The sequence below is a fragment of the Musca vetustissima genome, unplaced genomic scaffold (genome assembly GCF_032173495.1).
Source record: "Musca vetustissima isolate MV318-11 ecotype Yass unplaced genomic scaffold, APGP_CSIRO_Mvet_v1 utg560916, whole genome shotgun sequence".
In the NCBI taxonomy this organism is placed as follows: domain Eukaryota; kingdom Metazoa; phylum Arthropoda; class Insecta; order Diptera; family Muscidae; genus Musca; species Musca vetustissima.
Window position 1 is genome coordinate 1,977 of NW_026873452.1, and position 12,499 is coordinate 14,475.

At 33.3% G+C, this 12,499-nt stretch overlaps 1 protein-coding gene across 1 annotated transcript; it reads left to right on the forward strand.

The window, feature by feature from the left end:
* Nucleotides 1-1,033: 1,033 nt before the first annotated feature.
* LOC133325244 (metabotropic glutamate receptor 4-like) lies at nt 1,034-12,249 on the forward strand (the record flags this gene model as incomplete). Its single annotated transcript, XM_061534029.1, has 5 exons — nt 1,034-1,142; nt 1,323-1,494; nt 2,034-2,140; nt 2,627-2,776; nt 12,116-12,249. Coding segments are annotated over 5 exons (672 nt in total), but the record flags the coding sequence as incomplete, so codon positions are not given.
* Nucleotides 12,250-12,499: the final 250 nt, after the last annotated feature.

The window sequence follows — 12,499 nt, forward strand, 5'->3', positions numbered from 1 at the left end:
AAATGGACCAAATATTTAATTTTTGTCGGTTTTTCTGGTCGCTCTAGAGGCCGCAACTATGGTCAGAAAATCACGCAATTTTTCGGGCCAAGGAACAAGCGTGCCTGTTTTGATAAAGATGGGTCAATATTTAGCTGGTCAAATGAACCCTGACTTTTGTGTGAAAACTGACAATGTTTGTATTCTATAGCGTATGTATTTACTCCTGAAGGACATAGAGCCAAGAAGTTGATAGTTTATCCAAGAGGATTGGTTGGCCTTTAAATTTATACCAATTATATTGTCGTATGTTCTCGAATGCGGGAGTTATACTTAAATATTTACAGGTGTTTACGTATTCATATATTATTTAGTAACCAATACCACACCAGAGGGCGGAAATATATCGCTGATAGCTTTGAAATTTTTCATGAGGTTCCAGTTATGGCCAAGGACAACGCCTATAATTTTCGGTGATGATCATATAATAATTTTGGAATGAAGTGAACCGAAAACTTAATTTTTTGTGTTTTTATGGAGACGATATACAGGCCACAATTATAAGCCGAACATAACAACAACACCCACGGTGAAGGGAATCTTAACATGTAATTAGAAGAGCTTTACTGAATATTTATAATATTCGGAAAATATGTCAGTGTTAGGAAGATATGCTGTTGGCCTCTAATCGAGCAATAGGGTGCAAATATCACGAATTATTGTCAGGGTCGGAATAAACATCCGCAGAACTTAGAGTTCCGTGGTAGTTGTGTAGAACAGTAACGTACACAGGATTTCATTTCGGGGGGGGGGGGGGGGGGGGGGGGGGGGGCCCGGTAGTACAAAATGAAAAAATCGCTGTTGCGAACATAAATTTACTGTGAACAATTTTCATTTCGGGGGGGGCCCGGGCCCCCCGGGCCTCCCCCCTGCGTACGTCCCTGGTGTAGAAAATCGTATGGTCGGCCTCGTCGACTATACTGCTCCGTTCACTGGTTTTTTATTATATTATTTCATATAATAAATTATTTAACATGTTTTTTTTAATTTTTAGGTCGAAGGCACCCTTTCTGTGCAGCCTCAGGCAAATCCTGTTAAGGGTTTTGAGGAATATTTTCTCAATTTGACAGTTGAGAACAATTTACGGAATCCATGGTTTGTGGGTAAGTTTTTAGAGGAGTTATTTCAAAAAAAAAAAAAAAATCAGCAGATAACAATGTCTAATTATGTTACTGGAAATAATACCAAGTCCTTTAAAGGATATCTTCAAAGGATAAATAATACCAATTCACTTAAGAGATAATTTCAAAATTCAAATGTTTTTTTTTCTTTTTCATTTTTAGAATTCTGGGAAGACCATTTCCAGTGTCGTTATCCTGGCAGTTCCAGTACCCCGTACAACAATTATAATCGTACGTGTTCCAAAACTGAACGTCTGAGCCGTGAGGACACAGATTTTGAGGATCAACTGCAGTTTGTTAGCGATGCGGTTATGGCATTTGCCTATGCTTTGAGGTAAGAGGAAAATATATTTAAAAAACTTATATTTCTTTAATTAATTTTAATTAAATAAATATTTATTTCAAAATTTTGGGTGTGAAAAATTCTTATTTACGGTGAATAACTTTGGTGGGTATGTGAAAACCCCAAACGGAGATATGATAATGGGGTCGCCAACATAAAATAATAACACCATATTTTCCATGACCCATGGTGATTTTTTCCTCCTGGGATATTCATATACTCACTAGGGAATTTCATCCCCAATAGGAATTTACACCCCTGACCATGACCTTGATTTTGGCTCAAAGTGTTATCAATAATTATTACTAAAATTTAAAATTATACAACTGCAATCACAAAAATTCCCTTTTGAATATGATTGTATTGGTTTAATGCCTCACATTTCGCATTTAAGTTCAAGGTCATTTTAGTTAGCTTATCGGCATTTGGCAGTAGTTCACATTAACAATTAGCTTGATGACTTATATCATTTCATATTCTCTTGTCATTTTCTTCTTCTTCATCATCATCGTCGTTTTCTAATTCCCCAGAGATATGCATCGAGAATTGTGCGGCGGCAAGCCATCATTGTGTGAGGCAATGAAACCAACAAAGGGAGCAGATTTACTGCGATTTTTACGTAAAGTGGAATTTGAGGGTGAGTATCGAAGAAAAGATAAGTTAATTATTGTATTTAAAATATAAATAATTATAAATAATTTTTACAAAAAATTAAATAAATATTTGGTCACTGACCTCCAAGTAATGTAATACAAATATATTAAAATATAAATATATAATAAATTTTTATTTATTTATTTAAAAAATTGGCAAATATACAAACACACATTTTTTTATAATATTTTTTTTATATTTATTACTTATTACAATTTTTTTAATAATAAAATATATTTATATTTATTATACAGCCTATATATTTTTATTATACAATTTAATATAAACTTCCAGGTCTTAGTGACATGGATAAGTTATTATAGTTATATATTAGAATTTTTTAATCATTATTTTTAATAATTTATATAATTCAGAAATATATATATATATTATTTTTGTCAAAGAAATATTTTTATTATTTTTAATTTGATTTTAAATTTTTATTTATTTTTTGTTTATATAATTCCAGGCCTCAGTGGTGATCACTTCCGTTTCGATAATAATGGTGATGGTCCAGCTCGTTATAACATTATCCACTTTAAACAGATCAAGGAGGGTCAATATAATTGGGTCAAAGTTGGTGAATACTATGAGGGAGAGCTGCGCTTAAATATGTCAGGTGAGTACGAAAAAAAATTAAACGAAACATTGAGTGTTGGAATACCAACCAGTAAGGAAAGTAGTAAAGTCGCACTGGGCCGACTATATGATAGCCTTCACCACTTTGGGTATATTCTACATATGTTGGACGAACTTAAATATGTTATCTTTATCTATAAGTACACCGACTAACATCAACCCCACATATGCCATTCTGCAACCTATTCGAAATTTTGTAAATAGAGTAAAAGCAAACTTTACACACGCAATATGGTATGCTTCACTGTTTAAAATGTAATATCAATCAGGCACCAGTCGGTCAAACTTTGGGTTTTTAGTGCACAATTTACATTAAATCGGAAGAGAATATATACGGGCGCTATATCTAAATCTGAACCGATTTTCGCGAAACTTTGCACACAGCATTAATTCAGTAGGCAATGCATAACGGAAAATATATATGGACGGTGGTGCCTCATTTGCGTTAAATCGGACGAAAATATATATGGGAGCTATATCTATATCTGAACCGATTTTCACGAAACTTAACACACATCATTCTAGACTTAATTCACTACTCTATGCCAAATTTCGTGCAAATCGAAAGATAAATAGGGACGTTGGTGCATCATTTACATAAAATCGGACGAAAATATATATGGGAGCTATATCTATATCTGAACCGATTTTCACGAAATTTAACACTCATCATTCTGGACCTAATTCAGTGCCCTATGCAAAATTTCGTGCAAATCGAAAGATATATAGGGTTTTTGGTGCACCATTTACATAAAATCGGATGCAAAAATATATGTGAGCTATATCTATATCTGAACCGATTTTCACGGAACTTTGCACACATCATGCTGGACTTAATTCAGTACTCTATGCCAAATTTCGTGCAAATCGACGGATATATAGGTTTTTTGGTGCACCATTTACCTAAAATCAAACGAAATTATATACGAAAGTTATAACTAAATCTGATCCGATTTTCATGAAACTTAGTACACATCATTCTGGACTTAATTCAGTGCAAACCGAGGGATGTATAGGGTTTTGGTGCACCATTTAGATAAAATCGGGTGCAAATATAAATGGGAGCTACAACTATATGTGAACCGATTTTCACGAAACTTAGCACACACCATTCTGGACTTAATTCAGAACTCTATGCCACATTTCGTGCAAACCGAGGGATATATAGGGACATTGGTGCACCATTTACATAAAATAGAACGAAAATATATATGGGAGCTTTATCTATATATGAACCGATTTTCACGAAACTTAGCACACATCATTATGGACTTGCTTCAGTACTCTATTCCAAATTTCGTGCAAATCGAATGATATATAGGGACTTTGGTGTGCTATTTGCCTAAAATCGGACGAAAATATATATGGGAGCCATATCTAAATCTGAACCGATTTTCAGGAAACACAGCACACATCATTCTGGAATTAATTTAGTATGCAATGCCAAATTTTGTGCAAATCGAATGATATATAGGGACTTTGGTACACAATTTACCTTAAATCGGACGAAACTATATACGGAAACTAGATATAAATCTGAACCGATTTTCACGAAACTTAGCACACATCATTGCGGACCTAATTCAGTACCCTATGCCAAATTTCGTGCAAATCGTAAGGTATATAGAGACTTTGGTGCACCATTTACATGAAATCGGACGAAACTGTATACGGGAGCTATATCGAAATTTGAACCGATTTTCGCGAAACTTAGCACACATCATTCTGGACTCAATTCAGTACCCTATGCAAAATTTCGCGCAAATCGAAAGATATATAGGGACTTTGGTGCACCATTTACATAAAGTCGGACGAAAATATATATGGGAGCTATATCGAAAACTGAACCGATTTTCTCCAATTTCAATAGGGTTCGTCGTTGGGCCAAGTAAGTGACTTGTGCTACCTGCACTTTGTTTACAATTTAACATTGAGGGACATGCATAAATCGACTCAGAAAGTAAATCTATGCATATTCTCCAAAGGATTTCGTTTTTTAACATAAGTTCCGGGTTATAGTGACCCAAGCCTAGCAAAAGTCTTTGAGAAAATATGTTTTCAAATCTACGCATATTAAACATCCAAAATTCTTTTTAAATAATTTTTATTTCATCCCCTTCCTCCTTTATTCAAAAACGTTGAAACCCCTAAAAGTTTCTGAAAAAAGTGTCATACGGTCATATATTTCATTTTGCATACCAGATAAAGGTGTTTTTGGCGTTTCGAATGGTGATTTAATTTTTTTCATGTTAAGAGTACCAAACTAGACAACCCAGACAAGAACAGCTGGAATGATGATGCTGAATACCCCATGTTGATTCTGGACGTTTTTTTTTTCGGCATCATCTACAACCCATGACAGGGGGTCATTGGATTTGGTATTTTTTTTTTTATTTTTTTGCTAAAGACATGAATTTGTTTGACTATGTAGGCTGTGACGTGGAGGGATAAATCTCTGAGTGCCGTTGTAGGACGATAAATTTCAAATTGAAAAATTATATCAATTAAAGAATTTTTTTCGTTGTACGTTGTCAAATAATTTATCTAACGATAATAGATAAAATTTTGAACGATGTTTCCTCAACCTACTCCAATGTAAGTTGCGGGTAGAGAGGATTAACTTTTATAGGAGAATAAGAAACATTCTTCATTCAAAGAGTCACACAAAATATCGGTATAGGTTTACCCCTCCCATTCACAAAATAGTACCATCTACGCCCCTTGCCCGACTAAACTTAACCCACTTTCAAATCACATATATTTTTTTTCTGTTGCAAAAAAGTGGTAACGAAATATTTATTATTTTTCTTTTAATTTATTTTCTTCCATGCTCTCACGTGTCATGACCTTAACAAACCCCGTACCTTTTTCAACTGTCAGTTGACTATGTAGCGTTTCATTGTGTCCATTTTTTGTCGATTTGACATTTGCTGCAAGTGGTCACATACCATATCCGAAGGGTGGTCAGTTGGATGGCTTTTTTTCGGTGGTGTATTGGCGATGATATCTGCCATTGCATGATGTTCCTGGTTTGGTTATAATTTGCGAAAAAAAAAACACGTGTCCTATAATCCGCATGAGGTTGAGGTATTTTTTTTTAGAGGACCAAGGACCAAAAATGGGCAATGAGTGTCATTGAAATATTTTAGTCTATTTTGATGGTTTGGAATTTTGTAATAAAATTTTTTGGTCTTAAAACCCAGTAAGGAAAGTAGTAAAGTCGGACGGGGCCGACTATATGATACCCTTCACCACTATGGGTATATTAAACAGGACTATTAACATGAAATTGGATGAAATAAAATATGTGATATTTATCTAAATATGAATCGACTCAGATCTATCCATAAACATGTCATTCGATTGTTACAATAGGACAAAAGTATGTAAATCGACTTCAAACAAATATCAATAGGTCTGTTCTTCTAGAAAAAGCAATTAAGAAATTCTATGCACAATTTCAAATTCCTATGCCGATTTCAACGAAACTTGTCACAGGTTAGGTAATACTAATTTCAGTACGTACGTAATACCAATTTCAGTACGTTCCTATCAGCCATATATTGGATCCTTGGTGCGTCAATTCCTTAAAATCAATCTATGATATAACGGAGCACTATCTAAATCTCAATCGGTTTTCACGAAACTTGGCACACATCAGTCTAGACTCAATTCAGTACGCTATGCCAAATTTCGTGCAAATCGTAAGATATATAGGGACTTTGGTGCACCATTTACATGAAATCGGACGAAACTATATATGGGAGCTATATCTAAATCAGGACCGATTTTTACGAAACTTGGCAGACATCATTCTAGGCTCAATTCAGTACGTTATGCCAAATTTCGTGCAAATCGAAAGATATATAGGGACTTTGGGCACCATATACATGAAATTGGACGAAACTATATATGGGAGCTATATCTAAATCTGGACCGATATTCTCGAAACTTGGCAGACATCACTCTAGGCTCAATTCAGAACGTTGTGCCAAATTTCGTGCAAATCGAAAGATATATAGGGACATTGGGCACCATTCACATGAAATCGGACGAAACTATATATGGGAGCTATATCTAAATCTGGGCCGATTTTCTCGAAACTTGGCAAACATCACTCTAGGCTTAATTCAGTACGTTATGCCAAATTTCGTGCAAATCGAAAGATATATTGGGACTTTGGGGCCCAATATACATGAAATCGGACGAAACTATATATGAGAGGTATATCTAAATCTGAACCGATTTTCTCAAAACTTGGCAGACATCACTCTAGGCTCAATTCAGTACGTTATGCCAAATTTCGTGCAAATCGAAGGATATGTAGGGACTTTGGTGCACCATTTACATGAAATCGGACGAAACTATACATGGGAGCTATATCTAAATCTGGACCAATTTTCACGAAACTTGGCAGACATAATTCTAGACCTAAATGATTAGGCTGTACCAAATTTCGTGCAAATCGAAAGATATATAGGTACCGTTTACATTAAATCGGTTAAATATATATATGGGAGCTATATCTAAATCTGAACCGATTTTTCCCAATTTCAATAGGGTTCGTCCTTGGGCCGAATACGTGACCTATGCCAAATTTCATCCAATTCGGATCATAAATGCGACCTGTACTTTGTTTACAATTTAGCATGCACAGACAGACGGACGGACGGACGGATATGCATAAATCGACTTAGAAATTGATTCTATGCATATTCTCAAAAGAAACCATGTGTCTATCTTGTTTCCTTTAGCCTGTTACAAACATATGCACAAAGACATAATACCCTGTACCACAGTGTGGTGAAGGGTATAAAAACACGTGTCCTATAATCCGCATGTGGTTGAGGTATTTTTTTTTTTAGAAGACCAAGGACCAAAAATGGGCGTTGTATGTCATTGAAATATTTTGGTTTATTTTGATGATTTGGAATTTTTTAATGCTATTTTTTGGACTTGAAAAATATTTAAAAAAAAACCTGAGGTAGTGATCTTTATAATATGAAAGTTAGGGCTTTGGAACATATTTTTAAACCAGTGAGCGGAGCAGTGTAGTCGGACGGGGCCGACCATATGATACCCTACACGACTTCCACGAAAATATAACTTTCTGTGGTTCTATATTCTGAGCTCCGGCAATATCTCGCAATATTTGCACCCTCTGGACCGACTAGAGGTCAACAAATATTACTTATATTCACTACAGCCCTTCTAATTACTTGTCCAGATTCCCTTCGCATTGGGTTGTGTTGTGATGTTCACCTTTAAATGTGGCATATAGATCGGCTCGAAAAAAATACAAAAAATGGAGTTTTCGGTCCCCTTCATCCCAAAATTATTATCTGATCATCACCGAAAATTATAGACGTTGTCCTTGACCATAACTGGAACGTCATGGAACATTTCAAAGCGATCAGCGCTATATTTCCGTCTTCTAATGTGGTAATGGGTTACTAAGTAATATATGAATACGAAATCAACTCTAAATATTTAAGTGTAACTTCCACATACGGAATATAATTGGTATCAATTTAAAGGCAAACCTCTTGGATAAACTATCAACTTCTCGGGTCTATGTCCTTCAGGTGTATATATATACGCTATAAAATACAAATTTTGCAATTTTTCACATAAAAGTATGGGGGGCTGTACAAAGCTATAATACCCTGACACATAATTGTGTAGGGTATAAAAATCCATGCCTTTGTCAGATCTTTGAAATAATCCACTCCCATTTATGGTCCTTGACAAATATATTTTTTAATCCTTGGAAAAGTATTTGTTGAGTTGAGTCCTACCGGATTTCATTGTAATCTTTCCTTGTAGTTTTAACTTAGTTCTTAATTGTATCATTGTGTAAGTGTGTGTATGTCACACACACACCCACATAATGCCCCCAACACAAATACCTGTAGTTCCTTTTGCCATTCTTTGCGAACATTCTTTGCAATTTACAATTGTCATAACTTAAATATCTTACAATGACAGGATTAGAGAAAAGGTCAACTATGTAACTTGTAAGGTACATAGAATTGAAATAAACACACACACACACAGACAAACATAAAAGGAACTCCTGGCCTTACAATGAAACACTGGAATTTATTATTTTTCTAAATAAAAGATTGTGGCCTAAGGATTTAAATTAAAGTTTTGAAAAAACACACAACTTAAATAAACATGGCATGCGGACATGTCCTTTGAAAAGGATGTTCTTTTTATTTTGTAGTTCTATTTTTTTAACAAGATTCTCCTGCCAGTTGCAGTAGTTGGGTTATTTATTTATTTTATTTTTTTTTTTAATATTTCATGTTTATTTTCTAAAACTTTAGTAAACCACATTCTATTATTGAACACAAAAAACTATGCAAAAAAATTTAATTAGAAATGTTGGTTTTCTCAGCAATTGTTAAATCAATTGACATCTATGGTTTAGTAAAATTTACCAACACCTGGATATTAAAACTTAATTTGGAGACGACTACATAGACACATACATGTATGAAAACAACTTCAAAGCAATGGCGGAAATAACATTTTATTGAGGGGGAACTATTAAAGGATATTTTTAAGGTGGGGATTTCTTTCTCAAAAAAAAAAAAAAAAAATCAATAACCTATAAGGAGGGGCTTATTTGAAAATATATTTGTTCAGGGATCTACAAGGCGTGGATTATATAAAAATATTTTTTCAAGGACCTATTTGGTGTGGATTATTATAATCATACCTTTTCAAGGACATTTAAGGTGTGGATTATTAAAACCATACTTCAGCAAGGACCTCTAAGGCGTGGATTATTAAAACCATACTTCAGCAAGGACCTCTAAGGCGTGGATTATTAAAACCATACTTCAGCAAGGACCTCTAAGGCGTGGATTATTAAAACCATACTTCAGCAAGGACCTCTAAGGCGTGGATTATTAAAAAATACTTCTTCAGCAAGGGCCTCTAAGGCGTGGATTATTAAAAAATACTTCTTCAGCAAGGACCTCTAAGGCGTGGATTATTAAAACCATACTTCAGCAAGGACCTCTAAGGCGTGCATTATTAAAACCATACTTCAGCAAGGACCTCTAAGGCGTGGATTATTAAAACCATACTTCAGCAAGGACCTCTAAGGCGTGCATTATTAAAACCATACTTCAGCAAGGACCTCTAAGGCGTGGATTATTAAAACCATACTTCAGCAAGGACCTCTAAGGCGTGGATTATTAAAACCATACTTCAGCAAGGACCTCTAAGGCGTGGATTATTAAAACCATACTTCAGCAAGGACCTCTAAGGCGTGGATTATTAAAAAATACTTCTTCAAAGGCCTTTAAGGCGTGGATTATTAAATATAAAATATTTTTTCAAGGACCTTTAAGGCGTGGATTATTAAAAAAAATATTTTTTCAAGGACCTTTAAGGCGTGGATTATTAAAAATAAAATATTTTTTCTAGGACCTTTAAGGCGTGGATTATTAAAAATAAAATATTTTTTCAAGGACCTTTAAGGCGTGGATTATTAAAAATAAAATATTTTTTCAAGGACCTTTAAGGCGTGGATTATTAAAAAAATATTTTCTCAAGGTCCTTTAAGGCGTGGATTATTAAAAAATTATTTTTTTCAAGGACCTTGAAGGCGTAGATTATTAAAAAAATTTTTTCAAAGGCCTTTTAGGCGTGGATTGTAAAAAAAAAATATTTTTTCAAGGACTCTTCAAGACATGGATTATTAAAAACATACTTTTGCAAGGACCTTTAAGGAGTGGATTATTAAAAAAATATTTTTTCAAGGACTCTTCAAGACTTGGATTATTAAAAACATACTTTTGCAAGGACCTTTAAGTTTTGGATCATTAAAAAATATTTATTCAAGGACCTTTAAGGCGTGGATTATTAAAAAATATTTCTTTCAAAGGCCTTTAAGGCGTGGATTATTAAAAAATACTTCTTTAAAGGCGTTTAAGGCGTGGATTATAAAAAAAATATTTTTTCAAAGGTCTTTAAGGCGTGGATTGTAAAAAAAATATTTTTTCAAAGGCCTTTAGGGCGTGGATTGTAGAACAAAAAAATATTTTTTCAAAGGCCTTTAGAGCGTGGATTGTAGAAGAAAAAAAATATTTTTTCAATAACTCTTCAAGACGTGGATTATTAAAAAATATTTTTTCAAGGACTTTTTCTAAGGCCTTTAAGACGTGGATTATAAAAAAATATTTTTTCTAAGGCCTTTAAGGCGTGGATTGTGAAAGCAATATTTTTTCAAGTACTCTTCAAGACGTGGATTATTAAAAAAATATTTTTTCAAGGACTCTTCAAGACGTGGATTATTAAAAAAATATTTTATCAAGGACTCTTTAAGACGTGGATTATTAAAAAAATATTTTTTCAAGGACTCTTCAAGACATGGATTATTAAAAAAATATTTTTCCAAGGACCTTTAAGAGGTGGATTATTAAAAAAAAATATTTTTCAGGGACTTGCAACACATTGATTATCTCACAGATATTTTCTCAATCTTCTAGACTTAGATTATTTAAGGAGATGATTTTATTAAATAATATTTTTTCAAGAACCTACAAGGTGTAGACTTCTTAAAGATTTTTTTTCAGACTGAGATTATTTAGAAAAATTTTACTGTAGGACCCACAAGGCATTGATTATTTAGATAAAGCTTTCAAGGACCTCCCAGGCGCAAATTACTTCAATAATACTTTCAAAGACCTCCATATTTTAAGAATATTTTTTCAAGGACATTGTAGCCTACGTCTATGTCTTTATGAGTAGAAATCATGAATTTGCATTAACAAAATTCTTAAATGGGAAAATGTGTCAATAAGTATTTGATTTATTTTCATACTCGTATTTCATAGGCTAAGAGGCATATGATTAATTAATTACAAATATAATTAATATTACTCATACGCTCATATAAATAGTTGTTACTAAAATAAATTAACATCCTACTTTAAATTGGCAATTTTAAATTTAATGGACATTGAGGTGATGTGTATTTGACACATAAGGAAACTATATAAAATGTGGCTAATATTGTGAAGGGGAATTTTAATTGGATTCTTGGATAAACAAAATTATTTTTATTGTTTTACATTTTTAAGTGAACTAGTTAATCTCAATAAAATTTGAATTTTATTAATAAAAATAATATCTTAGTGAATTTAAAACGTTAAAAATATATTTATAAATTTAGAAAAATATATTTACTAAAAAAAAAATTATTAATGTATAATTATTCAATAAATATTACACATACGCCTTGCTTCAAATTTTTATCTAATAGCTAATTTTTTACCTATATTTCTGTTCTATTTTTCAGAGGTCCAATTTAAAATGTTGCAACCCAAACCACCCGAATCCGTTTGCAGTTTGGAATGCGAAAGGGGTCAGGCGAAAAAATATGTGGAGGGTGAGAGCTGCTGCTGGCATTGTTTCAATTGTTCAACCTATCAGGTGAGTAGAATGGACAGAAAAAACGACAGCAAGTTTTTATTTTTGAAAAAAAAAAAACAAATTGTTTGAAGTAACTTTAAACTAGCTTCGAAAGGCTTGTATTTTTTTAAATCATTTTTTCGAGTAGCTACCGAAGGCGTGATTTTTTTTTAAAATATGTTTTCAGGGTCTAGTCTTAGGCGTGGATTTTGTAAAAATATTATTTCAGGGTCTAGCCTTAGGCGTGGATTTTTTTTTTTTAATATTTATA